The sequence below is a fragment of the Lissotriton helveticus genome, chromosome 1_2, assembly GCF_964261635.1.
Source record: "Lissotriton helveticus chromosome 1_2, aLisHel1.1, whole genome shotgun sequence".
Taxonomy (NCBI): domain Eukaryota; kingdom Metazoa; phylum Chordata; class Amphibia; order Caudata; family Salamandridae; genus Lissotriton; species Lissotriton helveticus.
In genome coordinates, this window is record NC_136058.1 from 61,158,246 (window position 1) to 61,184,442 (window position 26,197).

The 26,197-nt window shown below is 48.9% G+C and overlaps 1 protein-coding gene across 1 annotated transcript in view; it reads left to right on the forward strand.

Moving 5' to 3' along the window:
- The window catches only part of LRRC40 (leucine rich repeat containing 40), a 440,314-nt gene that overhangs the window by 193,983 nt on the left and 220,134 nt on the right, over positions 1 to 26,197 (forward strand). The window contains exon 7 of the mRNA XM_078668782.1: positions 25,510 to 25,682. Coding sequence (XP_078524908.1) covers positions 25,510 to 25,682 — 173 coding nt within the window. The remainder of the gene's footprint in view (positions 1 to 25,509; positions 25,683 to 26,197) is intronic.

Genomic DNA, 26,197 nt, shown 5'->3' on the forward strand with positions numbered 1-26,197 from the left:
AGTATTGCATTTCTCTGAAACCATACTGTAAGTCAAAACAAAGTGCATAGTCTATTACAAATCCAAACTGTATTACAACTGCATATTTACTGCAAAGTACTTATCACTTACCTGCACCAGGCCTGCTTGGTTCGAGAAAATAAAATAACTAAAAGAATATTTTTATACAAAAACAATTGGTCTGAAGTTTAGTCTTTGAGTGTGTGAATTCGTTTGCTGACTGAGTGTGTAAAACAAATGCTTAACACTGTCCACTGATACTGCCTTACTGCTCAACCACACTACCACAAATAGAGAGAGAGGTGCTATCTACCTTTACCTACCTTTGGGGATCCACTGGACTCTGAGCACACTATACCTCAATTTGGTATAGTATAAACAGATGCAAAAGAAACAATTGATGGACGGAATGCTGGACAATGTAAACATTCACCCCCAGTCATAAGGATCTGGGTTTAATCCATCATTCTTTTCCTCACCACACCACCCCAGTTTGGACCCAGCCATATGCAAATCAGTCTTGACCCTGTTCCTTATGAGAACAGTCCAACCAGATCTGCCAAGCCAGGCCCTCCCTGGACTGCAAACAAGCAACCGGGCTGGACTGTTCCCATGGGGCACAGGGTCAGGACTGATTTGCATATGGCTGGGTCCAAACTGGAATGGCATGGTGACCAAAAGAAACAATGGATTTTGACCCAGATCTCTGTACTGGGGTGAATGTATGACATTGTTCTGCATTCTGTCCATCAATTGTTCTTTTTACATTTGTCATCCTGAGTGGGAAGCGTATGCTCAGACGGGGGTCCCATGCTCTCCATGCCACTAGAGTCAAGCTATCTTGGCTGATGAGGGCTGAAAGCCCGAAACAGGTCCTAGGATGCTTGTTTCCAGTCCAGGGAGGACTTGGCCTGGCAGTTAGGGTTGGACTGTTCCCATGGGGCATAGGCTCAAGACTGATTTGCATATGGCTGGGTCCAAACTGGAATGGCATGGTGAGCAAAAGAAAACGATGGATTTAGGCCCAGATCTCTGTACTGGGGTGAATGTATGACATTTTTCTGCATTCTGTCCATCAATTGTTCTTTTTTCATTTGTCACCCCGAGTGGGAAGGGTATGCCCAGACAGGGGTCCCATGCTAGTATATACAGAGCCAGCTTCCTACAACTGGTCTCTCTGCACATCCGGGATGCAATTAAAGTATAGTAGAGGTTTCAGGGTCTCACAACAGAGTTGCACTTAGGAGGTCCATGAAAGCCGAGTGCTCAGTGTTAGGAGCACGCATAGGCAAGAGTGGCCTACCGTCCAAATGCCCCGCCACCACAACATATCTTCCCTCTGACTCTACCATGTGAGACTCCTGCACAAACAGAACCGTGGGGGCCATTAAGGCCAGTACCTCCTTGGCATAGTCCTAGACCCTGGTTCCATACCCCTGGCCCCTCCATTTCAAGTGGAGCTGGTATAGTTCTATATGTTAGGGGGCATCTCCTGTAGGAATGCCGCGTGTGTGTCTTTGCTTAAGGTAAGTGTGAATGCGGTATCGCTTGACCGGAGTGGCCATGCCCCTCACATTCCAGGTCCAGAGGTTGTACTGTGGAGTGACCTTCCTATCAGGTGTGTCCATCTATCGTGTTTAGTGTCATTCGGAAGGTGGAGGTCGCACTCCACCTGCACCGTGACACTCCGCAGGCAGCCCTCCAATTCCACCCCACGGTGAATAGGCGAGGAACAATAGTGAGCCTGAGTACCAGGACAGTGTGGATGGGCAACTCTAATACCCAACTAAAAACCCAAGCAACTACAAACCCCCTCCCTTTACTGGCAGAGGAAACCCCCAATGCCCCGCCACTTGTATACAGAAACCGCATTGAAACAACAACACATACCAATGAAGGGCTCAAGTCCATTATGGTAGTTGAGGTCCGTGGAATGCAACAGTGATTGGTATTCGGCCCTCTAGCCCCCCCATGTGTCAAATGATCATCTTCCATCCCCCTTCCCCTCCTTCAAATGCCTCTGAAAGTTACAGCAGTCAAAGACAGACGGGCCCATCACCCATGGGAGGCAGAGGTCCTTCAGAGCAAGTCATTTGCCAGCAGCGGTGTAAGCACCAGACCATGGGACCCATCGCTGGTGGAGACCACAGTCTCACTAGAGTTCGAGTATAAGATGGAACCTGTTTTCAGGACCCCTAAGGAGTTGCGGGCGCGCGTCAACACTCCCTTTTCCACTCGTGCACGTTCCTTAGCCACCTGCGCAGACGAGGGCTTGTTACACGAGCTCCTGGAGCACCGATTATTCGTATGTGGGGTCAGGCCCTTCTCTGAGCCCTGGGTCAGTGCCGGCCAGTCCGCCAGACCCTTGGCTTGCAACTAGGTCCAAACCTGCTCAGGAGTTAGAAAGAAGTGCTGAAATCCCCATCAATCACCTTAATTTTGTCTGGGAACAAAAGAGTGTACTTAATCCCTGGTTCCTGCCTTTCTTGAAGGGCAGGGCTAATAGGACAGCATGTTCTTGTTTGAAATATTTTATCTTCAGTCCCATGATTGCCTGACACCTGATGCTCAACAGAGGTCTACAGAGTTTCCTTTCCAGACTGTATTGCCATAATTCTGACTGTGGAAAAAAAAAGTAAACCTTATTCTGGAACACAAAACATTGTTTTATCAGTTCTAGTTTCACTCACCCAGTGGACACCCATCCAAAAGCTTTGTGGTACGCTATCTATCTGTGGTGTTTTTTCATCATGTTTTTTGTGCGCTCTTGAAGTATGACATCCCAATATTCAATAGGGTCTCCATATTTTAGGCTTCTAGTCACAGCTGTTTGTGCTGTGCATTTTTCAGTGGTCTCTTTTTGATGAGCCAGTGGGCCTAAAATGTTAAACTCCAGTTATGGCATGTAAGAAATCAGGTTACTTGTTGAGGGGGGTGAATTCTACTCGAGTAGAAACTACAATTCCCGTCAGGGTGAAACATAAGCAAACCCTAAATGAGCCTGCGCTCTACCCTCTGGTAACCTGGCACAAAGTATTCAGGCTTTATTTAGCTGCATTGTGTAAAGTATTTATGCAGCACTTCAAACAGTAATAAAGTGAAAACACAACATAAGAAAAATCCCACATCAATTTAGAAAGAGTAAAATGTAGTAAATTATTTGAGAACAAAACAAAAAAAATCCAATCAGTAGAACCAGAGATATGCAGTTTAAAGGTTTGTGAAAACGATGTTTAGAAACGCAAAGGGCCAGCTGTGGTTACCTCGTCGCACCAGTCCAGGACTAAGTCACAAACAATGGAGTGCGGGCCATTTACAGAGACCAAGTTAGGCCTGCTGAACAAAGTACATTAAATCCAGGTTGCGAGGTTCAGCGACTAGGATGCGGCACGCATCAACGATGTTTGGGTCCTAAGTTGGATGGGAGTGGCACCACTCGGGGGCAAGACTCGCAGCAGGCAGACTCCAGGTGCTGGAGTCAAGGTAGTTTGAACCTTTTTCTTTCCCTGAGCTTCTGGTTAGGCTCCCAGCCAACTAGCCCTCCAATGATTTAAACTCAGATGTATACAAGTTTAACACCTCCCTTTCCTCCTCTATTGACCTCGTTGCTCCGATGCTACTGCTAGCTTCTTTAAGATCAAAGCCGTCTGCGCCTTGGTTCTCTATGGCATTGCGTGAGGAAAAGAGCATATGTAAAAAATTGGAACGTAACTGGCGACTGACGTATGATTCTGCAGCTCCCCACGTGCCATCGCGTCCACCAACTACACCCTACTGGGAGACCTCAACTTAAACCTCTACAACCAACTGGACCCCAGCACCACATCCCTCCTGGACAACCTTCACAACATTGGACTCTGTCAGATCGTGACCGAACCCACGCATTCAGCAGGACACACCCTCGACTCCCTCTTCACAACAGGTAACTCCATCACCTTCAGCCACACCACGGAACTCCCATGGACTGACCATCGATGCGTCCACTTCACCCTCAGAATACCCACCATCCACAGGCACCTGCAGTTGCTCCCAAGAAGAAACTGGACCAGAATCACCGACCACCAGCTAACCTCATCACTCTGCAACTCCACCCCAACCATCCCGGAAAACTACGACCACAACACCGCAGCCCCAACCCTGCACAGATGGATCTCCGGCAGCGCCAACATCGTAGCCCCCATTCAAGAAAAACAACACCCCCCACTCCAAGAAAGCCAGATGGTTTACCACCAAACTTCGAGAGTCCACACGCACTTGCCGCTGGCTCGAAAAGGCCTGGAGGAACACCAACTCCACAGAAGCCTACAACAACTTTAGAACCGCCACCAACGCTCACCACCAACTGACCAGAAAAATGAGGGAAAAAACGATTGATGACAGAATTTCCACTAACGTGCCCAACAGCAAAGACCTCTTCAACATCTTCAAGGAGTTCGCCCAACCCACCAGCGAGTCGACTGACATCCATCCATCCATCCCTCCCTCCCTCACAAGACCTCTACGACAAACTCCGCACCTTTTTCCACCACAAAATCAAGAGCATCTACGACAAATTCGACGAAGACAACCAACACACTCACCAACCACCCCCGACACCCTGAAGCCAGTGATCGCCACCTGGACAGCCCTCACCACCGAAGACACACTGAAGACGATGTAATCAATCCACTCCGGGGCCCCCACGGACCCCTGCACCACCACATTTTCATCAGAGCTGCCGACACCATCGCACCCATGCTCTGCCACACGATCAACCGCTCCCTGGAAACCGCCTCGTTCCCCGACGACTAGAAACACGCTGAGATCAACCCCCTCCTGAAGAAACTCTCAGCGGACCCCACCGACCTCAAAAACTACGGACCCATCTCCCTGCTCCCGTTCCCAGCGAAAGTCATTGAGAAAGTCATCAACAGCCAACTCGCCACATTCATAGAACAGCACAGCATCCTCGACTCCTCCCAATCCGGCTTCAGAAAAAAACATGGGGGCCGATTTAGGATGGCGGTGAATCCGCATCCTCCGGGCCGGTGGAAGCCACCGCCGGCCTGGAGGATGCAGATTCACTACCTTGGTTTGTGAAAACACCACCCGCCACATTACGATGGCGGTGGAATCAGCGGTGGACGGCAAGTCTGTCCGCCGCTGATCCGCGGTGGTTGTATGCAGATATGGTGGCGGTGCCTGCAAGACACCGCCAGCTATATCATGATGCAGGCGGAAACATGCTTTTCCACGGCAGCTTTTCTGCTGTGGGAAAGCATGTGGTCTTTTGGTTTTGGGGGCCCGTTGCGAGCCCCCAGGTTGTTGGGGGGTGGGGAGTACCCCCCTGCTTTGGCATCCACAAGGTGGCAGGCACCACGCGGTGCCTGCAAAGTTGTGCATGCCAAAGGTTAACATGCATATTTTACATTGCGGCGGGTGCTGCTTAAAGCAGCACCCGCCGCTATGTTAATATACGGGATGTGACCGCCAGGTTGGCGGTCAGATCCTAATTGCAACGGAGGGACCGCCGCTGCCCCTGCGGTCGGTCCCTCCACCTCGGGGGTGGCGGATGGACGCAGGTCCGTCCGCCATCCTAATCGGCCCCAAAGTACGGAAACCGCCCTCCTCGCTGCAACAGACGACATACGCACCCTACTGGACAAAGGAGAAACAGCAGCCCTCATCCTCCTCGACCTCTCAGCGGCGTTCGACACAGTCTCTCACCGCACCCTAATATGCAGACTCCATGACCCGTGAAGCCACTGAATATACTTTATTTGCGTGGTTACTCAAAATCATTAAAATAAAATTAAAATAAAAGAAGAGCACTGCATTTAAAGAAAACAATAACATTTTAATCTAGAGGTCTAAAATCCCAAATCTACAACAAGATAAATCTCTGTACATGGCAAGTGTTAAAAGGTAAAGGGCCACCTCCGCACAAAAGCCTGCCTGATTGCTTAGGGGGGAGTGTCCATCAATTTTGTGCACGTATATTTTATAAATTTGCCAAAGGCAGCCATATGCTTCACTAAGTCCAGCGTGTAAAGTCGATGGACTGCCTCGTTTGCGGTGCGAGTACCCCATTGTATTGGATGAGCCTAAGGTAGATTCTGCTGGCTAGACGCAGAACCGGGCAACAAAGTAAAATGTGGGCCAAAGACTCACATTTGTATTTGCAGAGATGGCACTCCGTGATCGCTGGTCTTGCTGACCCGGTGGAGTATAATTCTTTGAGTGGGAGAGGATGTAGTCTAGCTGCTAAGATCTTATGTAGGGCTTGTCTCCCCACGGCCTGCGTGAGATGAGGTTTGAGATTGTGCACTGTATGTGGGAGGCTTTGGGACTCATGAAATCCTCTTGTTGCCAGGGATTCTATGTCCAAGGTATGGGAGCGTAGACATACTTGTTTTTTTATTGTGCTTTTGATAGTGGCATACTTGACTATCCTGGGGTCCCAGTTCTCTGTTGCAAGTTGCTAAAGATCCTTGGCAGAGGCGAGACCGGCAGACCAGGGATTGCCGGATTCTTGAAAAATAGTTTTTATAGTGGCCTTCATTGTGTTCTTTGGTGCCGCCGTTGTTAAGTAGAAGTATTTGCTCAGAGAGGCCATCTCTTCCAGTTTTTGTTGGTTGAGGTTGAATTCCAGCCGAACCAAATTATTCCTGGTACAGGCTGGTAAGTGTAATAGCTTTTTGTAAGCAGTGCAGTGAATTGTTTCTAGATCTTTTGCAAATTTCCCTGGGAATGCCTGTTGTGCATAATTGAGAGATGGTATTAATTTCGCCCTCAGGACACTTTGGATAGCCGTTGTTGTAGGACTATGTAAGGTGGCATATAGTTTACAGTGGGCATGCTTTTCCCTTTCATCTGCATTTTGTGGAGATGGACACCTGGACGGCCTGTTTCGCTAAACCAAACCCCCAGGTAGTTGTAATGACCCAGCCTCCATTCTGCCAATTGTTTTTTGGGTAGTGCCCAAAAATCACTATTTTGAACTTCGTTGGGTTGGCAACCAGCTTGTTTTTAGCATTAAAAACTTCAAGAGCCGTGAGTGCTTTTTGTAAGCCGATTTTGGTGTGGTCTAAGAGTACCAGGTCGTCAGCATATTGCAGCAGTTGAATCTTGGTACACCCAATTCTAGGTGTGGCTAGTGTAGCTCCGGTCAAGGCTTGGCCCATGTCTGCAGTGTATAAATTGAAGAGCATCGGGCCAGAACACAGCCTTGCTTTAGCACGCGGTCTGTGGCAATCTTCTCTGTGGCAAACTCACTCGAGAGTTTGATTCTTACCCAAGTTCGTGAGTACAGCGATCTAATGGCTTGTAGTAAAGATGGGTTGATGTTCCAACGTGCCATCTTTTGCCAGAGAATAGTACGATCTACTCCGTCGAAGGCTGCCGAGTAGTCAATGAAACAGGCAAAAAGCGACAGCCTTTGATGAGCCATGGCTTGTTGGGCTAGATATGACAGGGCGGTTATGTTGTCCACTTCGAGGCCCCAGGTCTGAACCCAGTTTGATAGAAGGGAAGGAGGCCTTCAGGGCTGGCCCAGTCTGCTAGTTTTGCCAGGTTGGTGCTTGCGTAAGCCTTGCCCTTGATGTCCAACAGGGCAATCATAAGGTAGTTTTTGGGGTCGGATTTTGACCCTTTCTTGTATATTGGATGCAGTAACGATGCTCTCCAGGAGTCTGGAACGTCCCCCATAAACCTGCATTCGGCATATAACTGGGTCAGGTTTTCCGTCCAGAAGTCTGTGTCTGCCCTGAAAAGGGAACCAGGCAGGCCATTGGAACCCGGTGCCCCATTGTGTCGAATCTTTTCTTAAAGTTGTACGGACTAAGTTTTTACCTGGAGGAACTGGGTCATCCGACATTTTGGGTGCCGCTGTAGTGCTATCTGTTCCATCCCTTGCACTTGAGGATTTATTTAGAGAAATTGTACTTTGATCATCCTTGTACAGAGTTTTCACGTGGGTTACCCAGGTACCTGCATCAAGTGAATTCTCTCTGTTAGTGGCCCCTTGGGTTAAATTATTTAAATGCCGCCAGAACTCTTGTGATTTACATGGTCTCAGCAGCTCGAAGATTTTCAGCCATTTTACCTCAATACATTCGCGTTTTGCGCCTCAGACCTGCTTCGAGTAGCTTTTTGCAGCTTCTTTGAGATGCTTTTTGGCAGATGCTGATCCTGTTTTCCGATGAGCCCTGCGTTTGGCATTTAATTGTGTGCCACTTTACTTGATTGCCGGAACGAGTCCTAGAATATATGATGAGTCTAAGGGGGTTCCACGACTCAGGGATCCAAGACAAGGCCCTCAACTGGATCTGCTCCTTCCTCTCCGGCAGAATGCAGTGGGTCAGACTCCCCACCCCTCCCCCTTTCCTCTCCAATCCTACACCTACCACCTGTTGAGTCCTCCAGGGGTCCGCCCTCAGCCCTACACTATTCAACGTCTGCATGGCTCCGCTCGCCCCCATAGTCAGAACCTACGGACTTAACATTGTGTCATACGCAGACGACACCCAACTCATCCTCCCCCTATCAAACGAACCCAATTCCACCAGACACAATTTTCGAGAAGGCAGGGAAGCCGTTGTCAAATGGTTGAAAAACAACTGCCTACAACTAAACACCAACAAAACAGAAGAACTCAACATGGGCCCAAATCCCGACGCATGGAACGACACCTGGCGGCCCCTCGCCCTCGGAAGCCCGCCCACCCCCACGAACCACGCACGCAACCTGGGAATCATCCTGGACTCTGAGCTCAAAATGGACCACCAAATCAACTTCGTCTCGTCCTCTTGCTTCCACACCCTCCACCTCCTACGTAAGACCTTCAAATGGATCCCCCTCGAACACAGAAATACCAACACTCACGCCCTGGTCACCATCAGACTCGACTACGGCAACACACTCTACGCTGGGATAAACCAAAACCTCACCTGCAAGCTACAGAACATCCAGAACGCCGCCGCAAGACTGGTCTTCGACCTGCCAAGACACTGCCACAACTCCCAGCACCTGCGCACACTCCACTGGCTCCCCATCAAAGCTAGAGTCAACGTCAAGATTCTCACCCATGCCAACAAGGCCCTCCACGACTCCGGACCAGCATACCTGAACAGCCGACTCAAATTCCACGCACCCTAGAGGACCCTACGATCTGCCCAGCTCTCTTACCCTGTGGTCTCCCACACCAGAAAGACCAGATCGGGAGGCCGCTCCTTCTCCATCCTTGTGGCCCGAGCCTGGAATGCCCTGCCGCTCCACCTCAGACAGACAACATTGCTCCCCATCTTCGCAAGAAACCTCAAAACCTGGCTCTTCGACAGACCCCCTCCTTGATGGACTGGAGCGTGCTAAATCCTCCCCATCGTCTCCAGCGCTTTGAGACCCTTACGGGTGAGTAGTCGTGCTTAACAAACGCCTGATTGATTGATTGATTTGGAGTGTCAGTAAAAGGGAAGCTTTAGCTGTGGTCTGGGCACTGAAGAAGTTGAAACATACCTATTTGAGACTCACTTCCTGGTTCAGAAAGACCACAGTTCCCTCAGATGGCTCATGCAGATGAAGGATGAGAATCCCAAACTGTTGAGGTGGTCCATCTCCCTACAGGAAATGGACTTTACTCGGAACACCATCTGGGTCAGACCAAGGCAATGCAGATGGTCTTTCTGAGATTTTCTGTCTTAGTGAAGAGCACTCCTAAGGGGTTGGATAGCTCTCCCCACTTTCAGCTGAGGAGTACATGTGTTTGACCTGACAGACTTAGGGTGGTTTCTCCACCCCCAACTTTTTGCCTACCTTCTTCTGACCTCGTTTTTGCTAGCTTTAGGATTCTGTGAATTTTGCAACTTCTAACCAGTGCTAAAGTGATAGTGTTATCTACCCTAAACATGGTAATATTGTCTCATCCTCAATTGGCATATTTAAGTTACTAATAAGTCCCTAGTAAAGTGCACTACATGTGCCCACGGCCTGTAAGTTAAATGCTACTAGTGGGCCTGCAGCACTCTTTGTGCCACCCTCTTAAGTAGCCCTCTTACTATGGCTCAGGCCTGCCATTGCAGAGCCTGTATGTGCAGTGTACCCTGCCATTTCAACGTTGCAAGGTAAATCTCTTGCCAGGCCTAAACCATCCCTTTTTATACATATAAGGCACCTCTAAGGCAGGGCCTGGGTAACCCAGAGAGTATTTAAAGGACAGGACTGTACTTTAAAATTGTATTTGCCCTGTGTAACCTTTTGGTACAAGAACGGACAGAGCCAAGGCTAGTGTCTGGGCAAGGGGTTTATTTACTGTACAAGCGTTCAACAGGTCTCTCCATGTAAACACATAAGAACAGGGTAGATAGCAGTTCCTCCCGAATAATCCTGGCTTCGGTATCGCTTTCTCTCCTCCCCGGGTTCGACGTCCGTTGTCCAGCTCACCCAAAAGCACAAAAGAAAGAAACGTGGCTGTTAGTGCACAGCACTTACAAACATAGGAATCGGGGTTGGGTAGTGAGGGAGTACTTTGAATACAAAGAGACCACCACCAAGCTCTTAGGGACCCGAGCGTGCAGTGTTTCACAGGACACCTAAGGTCCACCCGACTCCTTCCTACCCGGACCCTCCCCGCTTGAAGCTGAGCAGGTTACGCAAGCGGTCACGCACCTGTGATAGCCACGCGTCCTCCTGCGCGTGGCTGGGCGGTAGGCGGTGTCGTTGGCCTCCTGGCTTCTCCAGCTCCCTTCCTCGCGTTGGTCCTTCCTCGGGGTCGTACTCCGGGTCACCGTGGTTGTGCAGGTTCTCCGACCTTCTTCTCGGCGCCGCCTCAGGGCTTCCGACGTCCTCTCGCTCGGCAACACCCGCGTCGTCCTCTCTCACGTCCGTGGTTGTAGTCGTCCTCCACAGCAGCTCCTCCGCGTCTTCCTGTTCCGCCCTTCTATGTCGAGAAGTCGTCACCGATTGGAGCACCGGGGCCCCCGTCACAGGGGCGGGGCAGGCAGCCTCATAGGCGAGGCAAGAATTAAAGGGGCCAGCCCAGTCCTGCATTGGAGATGAAAAGTCCGTTATAGGACGGCAGTCACCGACCCCCAAGCTTTTCCCGATCGGGGGAAAGAGGGTAGCGCGAAAAGTAATCGGCATTGGAGTGCTCAGCACCCTTTCTATGGCACACTTCGAAATCGTAGGGTTGCAGGGAGAGGAACCATCGCATAATACGATCGTTCCGTCCTTTGTTCTGGTACAGCCATGTCAAGGGGGCATGGTCAGTGAGTAACGTGAAGCGACGGCCCTCCAGATAATAACGGAGTTTCTCGATGCTCCACTTAACGGCCAGGCACTCCTTCTCAATCGTGGGATACACAGTTTCTCGGGGGAACAGTTTCCTGCTTAGATACAGGATGGGTTTCTCCCGGCCCTCCTCATCAGGCTGAGATAAGACAGCACCTAATCCCACCCCCGAGGCATCCGTCTGTAAACAGAAAGGCTTGGTAAAGTCCGGGGTTGCCAATACAGGGGCCGAAGAGAGGACATCCTTTAAGAGCTGAAAAGCAGTAGTGGCTTGAGGAGAAGGGTTTTTGAATTGTACCGAAGTCGCTGTTTTCTTCAGCATATCCGTTAGGGGGGCTGATAGGGAGGCAAAACTAGGAATGAAGCGGCGGTAGTACCCGACCAATCCCAGAAATGCCCGTAGATCCCTCCGGGTTGTCGGAAATGTTTGTGTCTGTATTGCTCGGACCTTTTCCTCCTGGGGGTATAGTTGACCACTACCCAGGACATACCCCAAATACTTGACACGGGTGAAAGCAATCCTCGATTTTCTTGAATTGATGTGCAACCCTGCTTTCTCCAGGGCACCTAGTATGAGTTCGAGGTGTTGCAAATGGGTATTCCAATCTGGGCTGTGTATGACTGTCGTCTAGATATGCCGCTGCGAATTGGGTATAGGGAGCCAAAACAGTGTCCATAAGTCTCTGAAAAGTAGCAGGAGCTCCGTGTAACCCGAAGGGTAACACAGTGAAGTGGAACAGCCCGTCTGGTGTAATGAAGGCTGTTTTTTCCTGGTCTTGAGGGGACAAAGGCACTTGCCAGTAGCCCTTGGTGAGGTCGATAGTTTTTATATACTGGGCCTCACCAAGGCGCTCGATCATTTCATCAACCCTTGGCAGTGGGTAACCATCTTGTTTTGACACCCTGTTGACCCCGCGGAAGTCAATACAGAAACGAGTGCTTCCATCGGGTTTTGGCACCAACACCACTGGGGACGACCAATTGCTTTTGGAAGGCACTATTATCCCTGCTTCGAGCATTTTCTTCACTTCTGATTGTAACAGGAGCCTTCTGGCCTCCGGTACCCGATATGGTCTCTGTTTGACAACGACCCCAGCCTGGGTGGGTATATGATGTACAGCCATTGTCGTTCTACCGGTTTGGTCGGAGAATATGGATGAATGTTTGGACATCCCATCCACGATCTCCTTCTTTTGTGTCTCTGATAGGTCCGGGTTTACCACGGCTTGATCTATGGTATGAGGAGCAGACACAGCTATGGACACAGCTGCAGGTGGTCGGGGTGGGGGTCCTAACCATTTCTTCAATATGTTTATATGATAGATTCGAGTCCGAGAAGGGGTTATCTGCAGTGCATAGGTGGTTCTCCCTATCTTTCGTACAATAGGGTATGGTCCTTGCCACTCTTTGCACAGTTTATGGGTGGACGTGGGAAGAAGAATTAGTACCCAATCCCCGATGTCCAGTTCTCTCCATTTCTTCCCCTTATCATAAAAGTATTTTTGTTTCGCCTGGGCCTTTTCTAGGGTGTCGTAGGACAAGGTCCTTAGTTTATGCAGCCTATTCTTCAGTTGTTGGGCATAGTCCATCAACTCTTGGGCATCTTGTGCCCCTTCTTTTTCCCAACTGTCTTTTGTTATCTCTAGTAGGGTACGGGGTTTCCGCCCGAACAATAATTCAAAAGGGGAGGCCCCCATGCTACTCTGGTGTTGACTTCTCAATACGTAGAGGGCAAGGGGGAGCAGTTGGTCCCACTGTTTTCCGTCCCCGGACAGAAGTTTCTTTAGGGTGGTTTTAATCAGGCCGTTGTAGCGCTCAACCAGCCCGTCCGTTTGCGGGTGGTAAACGGACGTACGCAGGTGTTTCACTTGTAACGTGGCGCAGACCTGCTTCATGAGCCGGGAGACGAAAGGAGTTCCCTGGTCGGTGATAAGATCCTTGGGGAACCCCATTCTGGAAAACAGTTCAATCAGTTTTTGGGAAATGGCACTTGTGGTGGCAGCGCGTAAGGGGAATGCCTCAGGATAACGAGTGGCATAGTCGACCACTACCATCACATACTGGTATCCCCTGTGGGATTTGGGCAGGGGTCCTATGATGTCAACTCCTATCCTTTCAAACGGCTTCCCGACAATTGGAAGGGGAACAAGGGGCACCCTGGGAGGAATATATGGGTTGCGTTTCTGGCATATCCGACACTCCTGGCAGTATTTCTTGACTTGAGCGTACACCCCAGGCCAATAGAAGTGTTGAACAATGGCCTCAGTTGTTTTTTCGGTCCCGGAGTGACCTGCTAGTAGGTGTGCATGAGCATAGAACAGGACTTGCTCACGGAACTCGGCCGGTACCAGCAACTGAGGAATAGCCGTATTGCTGCCTGCCCGGTACAAAAGTCCGTTCTGTTTAAAAAAACAGGGGTACGTGGTACCTGGCCCCAGCGCGTCTTGGGCGCTTTGCCAGGCCGAGGATAAGGAGGCATCATTTAATTGGGCTGCTCGGAAATTGGAGTCGTTTGCCCAGGGTTCTGTGGACAGTAGACCGGGAATGACCTTGGTGGACCTGTTCTTAGCCAAGGCCTCTTCCATCAACGTGGGGAAGCATTTATTGTCGGTCCCTATAATCAATGCTTCTGGTAATTCCGGAAGAACCCCGACCTCACACAGTAGTCTAGTGCCCCTTTCTGTTAGGATGGTGACCCTGGCGAGCGGATACGTGCGTATGTCACCATGTACACATTTTATCCTGACGTTCTGGTTCAAGAGGAGAGAAGAGCTGGTCAAGGCACTTTTCTTTACTACAGAGTGTCGACAACCTGAATCTAACAAGGCCCTAATAGGGCGGTCATCAAGTCGAACACTTACGTAGTAGGCCGGTCCTGTTTCCTGAGCATAGAGGATGGCACGAGGCGCATATCCCACATCCATTGGCTCTTCTTCTTTCTCTTTTCGTTTTCTACACAGTCTTGCAATGTGGCCCCACTCTCCGCATTCGTAGCATTGGGGACCGGACATAGCAGGAAGTTCAGGTCGTATGGGTCTGGGTTTAAATGGGAGCAGTTGGGGATCGGGAAAGACCTTTACTGGTTTCTTTTCGGGCTTTGTGAAGACTTTATTGGTGGCGGGTTTCTCGGTTTCCTTCATTGAGGGACGTATTTGTGCTCTGGAGTACGAATTGGCCATTTCTATGGCATGTTCCAGGGTCAAACCAGCGTGTTGCCTGAGCCACCTCTGTGTCCCATAGGGTAGTGCTTCTAGGAACTGCTCTAAATATATCTTGTTCATTACCTCCTCTAGGTTGCCGTCTTGGGGTTTCAGCCAGCGGTCTGCTGCTTCTTTCAATTTATAAAAGAGTGTTTTGGGGTTGTCATTGGCTAGACCTCTCTCTTGTCTGAACCTTATTCTGTGGCTTTCATCATCGACCCCGAGTCTGTCCAGTACTAGCTGCTTCACATGGCCATATGTAGCCGTACCATCCTTATTTGCGAGCTGGTAAGCTGCCTGTGCCTCACCTGTTAACAGGGGTGCTAAGTAGAAAGGCCACCTTTCCCCTGGCCAGGCGCTAGCACGGGCCGCCCTCTCAAAGTTAAAAAAAAAAATGAGACCGGATCGTCGCCTGCAACATATTTCTGTAGGGGGACTACTGCCCCTGGGGGTGCGGCTGCTCTTTGCTGTCCTAACAGTGTGAGGAGCTGAGTCTGTCCTTCCGTGAGCTTGGTGATGTGGTCCGCTTGTTGCTGCATAGCGGCTGTAAATGCGGTCCTGTCATTGTCAGCTTGTTCGCTTGCCTGTCCTACTGCCCATTCCAGCTTGGCCTGCCCCTCCGACATTTTGGTGAGTATGGCCTCCATCTGTGCAGATGAATAGCTCCTATCTGGCTCGCCACTTGTAACCTTTTGGTACAAGAACGGACAGAGCCAAGGCTAGTGTCTGGGCAAGGGGTTTATTTACTGTACAAGCGTTCAACAGGTCTCTCCATGTAAACACATAAGAACAGGGTAGATAGCAGTTCCTCCCGAATAATCCTGGCTTCGGTATCGCTTTCTCTCCTCCCCGGGTTCGACGTCCGTTGTCCAGCTCACCCAAAAGCACAAAAGAAAGAAACGTGGCTGTTAGTGCACAGCACTTACAAACATAGGAATCAGGGTTGAGTAGTGAGGGAGTACTTTTCGTGAATACAAAGAGACCACCACCAAGCTCTTAGGGACCCGAGCGTGCAGTGTTTCACAGGACACCTAAGGTCCACCCGACTCCTTCCTACCCGGACCCTCCCCGCTTGAAGCTGAGCAGGTTACGCAAGCGGTCACGCACCTGTGATAGCCACGCGTCCTCCTGCGCGTGGCTGGGCGGTAGGCGGTGTCGTTGGCCTCCTGGCTTCTCCAGCTCCCTTCCTCGCGTTGGTCCTTCCTCGGGGTCGTACTCCGGGTCGCCGTGGTTGTGCAGGTTCTCCGACCTTCTTCTCGGCGCCGCCTCAGGGCTTCCGACGTCCTCTCGCTCGGCAACACCCGCGTCGTCCTCTCTCACGTCCGTGGTTGTAGTCGTCCTCCACAGCAGCTCCTCCGCGTCTTCCTGTTCCGCCCTTCTATGTCGAGAAGTCGTCACCGATTGGAGCACCGGGGCCCCCGTCACAGGGGCGGGCAGGCAGCCTCATAGGCGAGGCAAGAATTAAAGGGGCCAGCCCAGTCCTGCATTGGAGATGAAAAGTCTGTTATAGGACGGCAGTCACCGACCCCCTGACACCCTGGTAGCGAAAAACTCCCAAATTCCTTTTTTCACTACTGCAAGGCCTGTCTCTCCTGTAGGATAACATTGGGATTACCTTATTACACATTTTAAGTGTAATTCCCAATTGTGAAGAGATAGACTTTTTAAGTTTGGTGTGTCTGGACTCACAATTTAAAATCACAACTTGCTGTGAAGTCAAATTTTAAGTGGCAAGTCTGAAAATTACACTTTTAGAAAGTTGGCATTTTCTTACTTTAGCCTTTTTGTGCCTGCTGCCTGTCTCTGAATATGGATCTGGGGTGGGTGACAGCTGGGCTTTGTGCATTCCCTCTAGACAGCCATACACAAAGGGAGCTTAGCTGTGACTTGATGGGAAATCCACAACTTGATGGGCCATCCTGGGCAGGAAGAGAGGGAGGAGCTACACTTGAATAGGCTGCGTCCTGTCCTCACACAAAGGGCTGCATATCCCTGTAGTTCGCCTGGAGGCAGGACAGGAAGAGAGGACCTCTATGCTAGTGTGGATTCTTTTTGTGTTTTTTTTCTCACTGTTTTACTGTTTGAAGTGGCACACACATATTTTACAAAGTGCCTCTAAATTAATCCTGACTTCTCTGTGCAGGCTACAAGAGGGGGGGCTAAGGTTAATTTAGGGTGTGCCTTACTCTTACCCTGACTAGGATTATAGTTGTTTCCTGACTTGCGCTCATACCCTAGTCAGCCAACAACCCAAATTCTAACAATATTCTCTCTGCTTGTCATTGTAAATTATAAAAATAAAGCAGAAGATAGAAAAGCAAAGTTGTTTTAAACAACTGCTTTAGTTATTCTCACTTTCACCTCTGCTGCTGACTCTGGCAGCAGGCATTGTGATGTCAGAACTTGACTGCCATTACTTATTAGTCGAGTTCTGACGTATTTTCAGTGTGTCACATGTTGCAGAATATAAACAAATTAGACACTGGTGTTTATTAATGGATTTCAGAATCCCATGTATTATGATATTCATTTCTTGAACCAAAGACTGTACAGCCTGCTCCTCCAATGGGTGGGTGCCCTGCTTGCATGCATGTACTGCTGCGTTACTATTAAACGCAGTCCTTTTGTGAAGACATGGTTGGACATGTGCACTCCAGTGAGACAAAAGTGCATTTATTAGTGCGTATTCCACTGTTGTTTCCAATCTGATATGAACCTTCTTCACAGTAGTTTATACCTCAGTCGTCTTTTTCTATTGTATTGTGTTGTAGCAACAACCAGTGAAAAAGGACTTTGCATATTACTGATCCATATACAGAATATTTCTTATATCTGGAATCCTACTTCATGCATAAGCAAAATTTTGATCACAAGAAGTCGAACATATCAAATGTGTGTAAAATGTCCATTAAAATGTGACCATAAAATATGTATTGAATCGTGTATACCTTATGCAATAGGTCACGTGGGTCGGACCAATGACGGAAAATGAAACATTTCCTAGCTAACGTAATGAAAAGTTTCAATTCTATTAAGGACTTGGAGGCGAGGATTATGCCTTCTTTCTTCACTTTATTCCATAGCAGCGAAGTGTGTAACAAGAGACTACATTTCCCATGAACATAAGGGAAAGGGTAGTCCAACAAAAAACGCATGGTAACAATAAATCATCTCACAGGAGACCAATGTCCAATCAGAGGCCAGCCAGCCCAACATAGTCCCTCAACAGTGTCCTCTCTTCCTCTTTCGGAGCGCGTAGGCAGCCTCCCTCAGCTCTTCAGGAATCTTGTTTGTGTGTATCCGAGCCTGAGGACAACAAGTACATGTTACTGGAGGAACCACTACGATAGTTCACTTAAGAGAAAACCATACATAGCAACAACTGAACTGACATGGTTATCTGAATGGTAAAACCATTACTTACTGTAGTACGGGGAGGGGTCTCCTCCAGGAGCTAAGGGCGGGATAATCCTCGCCTCTGAATCCTTAATAGAATTGAAACTTTCTGTTATATTAGCTATGAAATGTTTCATTCTATGTCAGGACTAGAGGCGAGGATTATGCTTGTGTAAAGTTTGCCCTCAACCAAATAAGCCATGCACAGAATCGGTTTGAAGTAAAATCGTTTAAAAGTGAAGTCTGATGATCAATCCGCTGCTTTGAGTATATCCTCTAAACATGCTCCTAGGCTGCAAGCCTTCGAAGCCATCGCTCTCCTTGTGGAATGCGCTCCAAACTGACTAAGGCTTATGCCCGCTTCCTGCATCACCCAGCGAACCCATCTGGCAATGGTGGGTGAGGAACCCACTTTAAAGGGTTTCCGAAATGACATGAGGAGTTGCCTCTCCCCTGGAGGGTGACACTCTTCTGTCATTTCTTCATATGCCCTAAGGCAGCGAACTACACAGAGCTTCGGGAAATCTGAAAACCGTGGATAGGAAATCAACCTGGAATGGCACTTAGAGCGTCTGAGTAAAGTGAAAATAACCACATCCGGGGTAAAAAACCTGCTGGAGATGTCCAAAGCCCGTACGTCAAACACTCGTCTGCAAGAAATCAGGCAAAGCAACATGGCCAATTTTGCTGACAGTTCTTTCCTGGAGAGGAACCTATTCAGCTGCCAAGATAAGAACAGGTTAAGGACATGATTAACATCCCAGAGAGCAGAATATCGAGGCTCGGCGGATGGGACAGGCGAATGCCCCGCAACAGCCGACAAACCAGGGGGTGTTCACCCACCGGCGCTTCGTCCACCGGAACGTGGCCAGAAGAAACAGCTGATCTGAAGGTATTAATGGACCGATAGGCCAAACCCTCAGATGCTAATTGAGCCTAGAAATTGACTATTTGGACCACCTCTGCGACCAAGGGATCAAAACCCCTTCGCAGACACCAACGGGTCCATCTTCCCCACGCGGACCTGTACTTCTTGACAGTACTGTCCGCCCATGCTTTAGAGATTAATGTCTCATGTTCTCACGAAAGGCCCAGGGCTTCCCATCTACCCCGGAAATCCGCCATGCCATGAGCCACAATGAACTTGTGGACACTAGAGGATGAGGACACCCATTTGGACTCATTAGGAGGGTCCGAAATTGGGGGAGTAGGATTGGAAAATCCCAAGAAAGTTCCAGAAGAACTGGAAACCACACTTGAGGCTTCCACAGCGGGGTGATCATGATCAGGTCCGCCGCTTGCCTGCGAACTTGCACCGTTGCCCTCGTGGTCATCGCGAACGGAGGGAACACGTAACCCAGCTCCCCACTCCAATTTTGGGGAAAAGCATCCTTGGCCGCTGCCAGAAGATCCAGCCGCCAGCTGAAGAACCGCAGAATCTGGTGGTCCAGCCTGGACGCAAAGAGGTCCACCAAGAAGGGGCCCCTAAGGGCGTTCAGCCTCTCGAACACTGCCTGGTCCAGGCGCCAAAGGCTGGCATCCCGGAAGTGACGGAATTGGAAATCTGCTTTCAAATTGTCCCGGCCCGGGAGATACTCTGGTGTGAAAGAGACCTGACTGTCGAGGCATTACTACCAAAAACTTGCCACCAGATCCGAGAGGACTTTCGATCTGGTACTCCCCAGATGATTCACGTAACAGACTGTCGAAACGTTGTCCATCTTCAGAAGCACAGAGGAGTGCGCTGAATCCTTCGTCCAGCAACGTACTGCAAAGGATCCCACCAGAAGTTCTAAGCAATTTATGTGTAACTTCTGTTCTTCTGGAGACCACAACCCTCCTGTAGAGAGGTCTCCGCACCTAGCCGCCCAACTAAGCCTGCTGGCATCCAACTCTATAAACATGTCCGGAGTGGAACCAAAAATCGCTATTCCGTTCAATGCCTCCATGTGAATTTTGGATCTTGCCTCGGCAGATAGGGCGACTTTGTGAGAATAGGGATACCCTTTGCGTAAAAAGTAACCTTTGAGGCGTTGCAGAGCTCTGTAAAGGAGGGGGCCCGGGAAGATGGCTTGGATAGAGGCAGACAGGAGACGCACAACCCATGCTAACTGGCGGAGAGAAATCTGATGCTTGGTGAGAACGCGACGCAACTCGTGCCGTATCTTGGATACCGTCCTTCCCGAAGGCTGAGAGTGGATGACGTGGAGTCTATGACGAAGCCCAAGAATGTAATGTTGTGGGAAGTTTGCAAAAGAGATTTCTTCTCGTTTATGACAAAACCCAGGCTTTGACGAAGGGACATAGCCATCTGAAGATTTTGCGTCAGGAGACGGGGGCAAGGCGCCATCAAGAGTAGGTCGTCCAGATACACAATCATTCTGACTCCCCTGGACCTTAGGTACTCCACCACCAGTCTGAGAACCTTGGTATAACACCAAGGAGCTGAAGAGAGACCGAAAGGGAGAGACTTGAACTTGTACGTGCAGTGACCCCAGATAAATTGGAGAAACAGACGGTGTGGCGGGAAAATTGGAGCCACCAGATAGGCGTCCTTGAGGTCCAGATGGACCATCCAGTCCAAAGGACGAAGAACGTCCTGAGGAGATATATTCCCTTCATCTTGAAGTGGCGGTAGAGTAACCACAGGTTGAACTCGCTCAAATTTATCACAGGTCTCTTGCCGCCATCGGTCTTGTCGACCAGGAAGATATTGCTTAAGAAGCCCCCGGGGTGTGGAGAAGTAAGTGTGATAGCGCCTTTTTTGAGGAGAGAAAACACCTCCTCGTCTACCAGGAGGGCGTCTTGTGCTGAAAAGTGAATAGGACGGGGAGGTGTTCTTTGTACCGGGTTGCCCTGGAACTCTATGTGGAAACCCCTCATCGTCTGCAGAACCCAGGCATCGTGAGTGAAGGTCAACCAAGTGTGGAAGCAACCCTCTAACCGCCCCCTATGTATTGTGGGGAAGAAGGGATAAGGCTCACCTGGACTAGAGGTTGTCGTTCCTCCTCGGAATCCTTTCCCTTTCCCCCTCCGTCCACGGGTGGGATAAAAGTTGCTGAACCTGAACTGGTTCCTTATACTGCCGGAGCCTCTTTGATTGGTCTGGTGCTGCTGTCGACCGGCCGAGCGGCCCCTGCCTCAGCCGGTCCCGCAAAAAACACGTGGAAACACCTTTTTAATTGTAGACTGGGCTCGATCCAGCGACGTGAAGGTGTTAACAAACTTAACGAGCTCCTTCACAAAACACTTGCCAAACAGACCACCTTAGGCAATAGCGCCCGCCTCTGAAACTGCCAGGTCACCTAACTTAGGGTCAATTTTGATCAGAAGGGACCGGCGCCGCTCGGTGGAAAGGGCACAATGGGCATTGCCCATGAAAATAATAACTTGTTGCGCCCATCCAGACAAGGTTTCAGGAGAAAGAATGGAACCGGATTCCTTCGCCTCCTCCGCCATATCTAATATCTGTGTAATGGGGCCGAGGGCGTCCAGGAGTTTATACTGGCACGCCCTCCAGGACCTATCTTTCCCCTTCTTGGGGTCTCTGATAAACTTCTGGAGGAAGGTGCCCATCTGGGGATCTATCTCGGGTATAAGAGAGACCTTACCCTCCAAGGTGGGACGGGGGAACTCCGCCCGAAGGCAGTTGCGAGCTTCCTTTTCTAGGGGGCGTCTGATATGGGCGGCTACATAAGAAGCCAGTTTCTCCGCCTGTGTCCACCCTGTGGATCTTGGATGGATGATATCATTCGGATCCAGCATGTCTGAGGTGCTTGGAATAGACTGGGAAGTACTGGGGAGAGAGGATGGATCAGCAAAAGGGGGGACCTGACCCCCCGGGGAAAGCACTGGCACCTTGGTGGGGGGCACTCCAGCTGGAACTGCCGTTGACTAGCCAGGAAGGCCTGTCTAAGGCGATTGAACTCGTCGCCATCCACACCAGCTTCGCAGGGGCGCTTAGGCGGCTGGGGACCCAGAGGGTCAGGAGGCACAGCAGCTGGGGCCTGGGGGCGGTGGAATGAAGTTGCTGAGTGAGTTGGACAAATGCCTGCTGAATCTGGTTGGAGAACCTATCTTCTAATGGAGAGATGGCTTGATCAACCGCTTGTAGATTGAGGTATCCATAGCCTCATTAAAGGTGTCCCCCCCCCCCCCCCCCCCAGGGCATGTCGGTGAGGGGGTCTTCCTCCTCCTGGTAATCCTTGTGATATTCCATGAGGAAAAAGTGCACGAGTAGTGCAACAGTAAAGGTTTCCCTACTCAGTTCACTGGGAAAAAAATCCTAATTATGGCTGAGTGTCAGCCTGTAGTTCTTTTCTGCGCTGAAGGAACCGCAGTTGATCGGGTTCAAGCCTGAGGGACTAAGGATGGTCAATGTATTAAGAAAAAACACACCCTTAATACAGGGAAAACTGGTCTGGGAAAGTCCCTTGCATGGAGTGCCAACCTCTATACCAGACCTGTGAGGCGTTCCAATAGAAGTACAACCTCGGCCCCCTTTTATTGCTGGGCTTGGGGGCTGAGCGTGAAGCAAATGATCAAAAGTACGACTTTTATAAAAGCCCCCGCTGCTTACAACCGTTGCCTGCGTTCTCCCTAGACCAGCGGCTCCCGTACAGTGCGCGCGCAACGTTTGAAACTCTCTGAAGAGAGATCAAACGTCACGGCGCAACCGCACAGACTGCTGCGCCCTCTGACGGTTGAAGGACTCGGGAGCAAGACCAGCACTGAGCCGCGTAGGGACAGAAACCCGTACCCGCGGCTCTGTCCCTGCTGCGTAGCCCACACGCAGGGAGATGTTCAGGAGCAAACACGGTGGACCACGTGAGAGAAAAGCCAAAGTAAACAGAAATACGCTTCTGAAATAGACCAAAAAAAGAAGGACATTTAATCTGTAGCGCCGCGCAACATCATAAAGCAAATCGCTATGTTTACCACATGCAACAGCTTGAAAACAGTGCTAACGACTACACATCAATTAACCATCTAATCGCACAAGCAGCGCGCTCGCCACAGAAACCATCAGAAAATTACTGACACTCTCTAACAATGAATACAAGTACTAGACAGAATCAGAAGAACTGAAGAGTACTTATCTTGCTGCGTAGCAGCGAAGGAAGAGAGGACACTGTTGAGGGACTATGTTGAGCTGATTGGACATTGGTCTCCTGTGAGTTGACTGGGGGTGAGTGTTTGTATTGTCAACGCTCCGTCCATCACCACCTTTAGTTTTTCTTTGTTCGCCCTAAGTTGGCATGGTATGCTCAGACGTGAGTTCCTTGCTCACTTTGCCACTGGAGTCAAGCAAGCCCGGCTGAAGACGGCTGTAATGCCAGAAACCGGTCCTGGGAAGCTTGATTCCAGTCCAGGGAAGACATGGCTTGGCAGTTCGGGCTGGACTGTTCCCATGAGGCACAGGGTCAGACTGATTTGCATATGGCCATGTCTGAACTGGGGTGGCGGAGTGAGCTAAAGAACGGTGATGGATTAAACCCAGATCAGTTGACTGGGGGTGAGTGTTTGTATTGTCAACGCTCCGTCCATCACCACCTTTAGTTTTTCAGATGATTGGTTGTTACCATGTGTTTTTTGTTGGACTACCCTTTCCCTTATGTTCATGGGAAATGTAGTCTCTTGTTATACACCAAGCTGCTATGGAATAAAGTCAAGAAAGAAGGCATAATCCTCTCCTCCAGTCCTGACATAGAATTAATGCATTAGTTATTTGTAAAGCTCTGGAGCGTCTTCACTGAAATTCCGGTAGTCTCGAAGTAAGGCCCTAGTGTGCATCAATTCTTTCAAATTCCTGTTCAGCGTAGTCAATGGAGATCTGCGACAAACTGAGAAAGCGATGTTCTTCCGCCTATCTCAAGTCTGAGCAAACCCGGGAGAAGCGAAAGAAGGCTGCTGAGACTGTCCACCATTGCGCATTCTGCTCTGGTCTTTGGAGATCCAGCAAGGCAGAGGAAGCAGATTTACCCATATAATGTAGCAGCCTTTCAAAACAACTGTTGGTGCCCAGTATTGCTACATCGCAGCACTGAATCATCAACTATAGAATCTGTAATTGAGAATCACTAATGTCTCCCTATTAGAGACATACATAACGACTACAGTCGTGAGAAACAGCTTCTGCTTTTTGAATGTACTTTAACTGATTTGATGTATGTTGGTAATATCTACGGACCAGACTCGAGAGTAATATATTTACTTTCAAGTATTGTGGATGCTTTGTTTTCATAGGCTTTTCCGTATTACCAATGCCCTTCCATCATCCTCACATAAGCTTAAGCCCTATTTTTCTCAACCTGTTGTAGTTGATAAAAAATGATGGGGAAGCTGAATATACATGGGCAGTGTAGGACATGGGCCGGGCCCAAAATTTGAAAGCCATGTTTATCATGTTTTGTGTGTATTTGTTATGAGCCTTCGTGCACATTCTAGATGTTTACCTGAGAATATTATGAAAGCCGAGGAATCAAGGTTACCTTTTTTAATACAGTTGGCAGCTTTTCCTGAGTAACTTTTTCTTCGTCCCTGTGGTGAGTCTTCTCCTCATGTGACATTTGGTCGGTGGCATGCATCCAAGTGAATGAGAGGGTCTCTTCTTGAACGCATTTCACCACATCAAATCAAATGTACTATTGTTTTCTTTCTACACCCATGTTGCTTGCTGTCAGATACATGTAGCGTGATAGACGTGGCTGTTAACCATGCCTTCTCTTGGCCTTTCCACCTCAAGCAGCGCTCCTCATGGTCCATCTAAATGTCCTACTTTAGTTTACTTTTAGGAGGCTGGTTCGTAACAGGTTGAGAACTGGAAGCTAGCCAGATAACAGTCCTTACTGGTTACCTAATAGTTCCCTTAATGTGATCTAGGTTACAGCTTCCTGACATTCTCACATAGTTTATTTTGCTCTCAGTTCACCCAGTTGCTTAGGACAAGTAGGCGCTGCAGTTGAGAATTACTATGCTTACAGGGTGGGGACCCCAGAAAGCGCATGTTGTCTGTCTGTCCTTTACCATCAAAATCGGAACATTCTTGAGCTAGAAAATATTTTCCTGTGATGGCCAGATTATTCTGAATTAATACGAAATGTACTGATTACAAGGACCCACATCGACTTAACTGGTCTTGTTTTACAATTCGATTTTGCTGTTCTCTATTAAGTCATATATTATGCAAGTTGTTTCTGACCTGGCGCTTATTTTCAAAAGTTTGGGTAAATTCATTACGTGTAACTACTTTCTTGTGAAGATTAAACATTATTAACATTGTTTACATTTTGGGAGTGACTGAATGACTTACAAATGTCAAATTTTCATCTGATACAAATGAATGTATTTGGTAGTTTGCAGCAGGTAGTGTGAGCAAGCTTTCCCTTGTACAAATGCTATACTCTTCTCTTGGTGATTGTAGACACTCACTTGGCAGTGCTGTTTCTGCATTCTATTTGTGCACCAAACTCATCCGCGCTTGTCTACTGAATTTTTTTTTGCAATTTCACTTAGTTCATTTAGAGTGCATCATACATGGAGTACATATTTTAGTTTTAGAAAAATGCTTGCGAATCAGAGGTTGTATACCAGTGTTAAACTGCACTGTCAAATGTGTAATCACATAAACCTAAGGTTTATTTTTATGCAGGAGTTACATGTTGGTAATAACCGGATCCAGATGTTAAGTTCAGAGCATCTGAAACATCTGAGTTCTATCATCACATTAGAACTTCGCGATAACAAGATCAAATCTCTGCCTGAAGAAATTGGCCTTTTGCAAGGATTGGAACGCCTGGATTTGACAAACAATGATCTCAGTAGGTAAGAACCCAAATGTCAGAAGTATAAGCTTTTAACCTTTTTTATTTCCCTAAAATGTGTGCTAATATTAGAATACTGCTTCAGAGGTGGTGAGATTGACGTGAAATAGAAAACATTAACAGCTTTTTGAAGTAATGTGTGCAAGCAAGCTCATAATGAATAGTCAAAACGTAGACCCAGATGGTTTAGTATGAGTGATGGGCAAAATGGGCGGACATCCAAACATGAAAGATAGAAAAGCTAGGACTAAACTTCAGCTCCTAAAGCTGCATGACGTTTGTCAGTATCTTGTGCACCCTTATTTATAGAGCTACCAATTAACAGCCCAAATTGTTTCCCATGAGTCAAGGTCCCAATGGGATGAATCCCAAGCATGGTAACAAATTAAAGCTCATGTTATTGCTCTTTTTGTCTTGGAAGCAATTTGTGTTGTGCCACAGCCTGACATACTGCTTCATATGCAGGAGCAGTACAATATAACGTGGTCACAGTGGAAACCAACTTAACAAAGTACA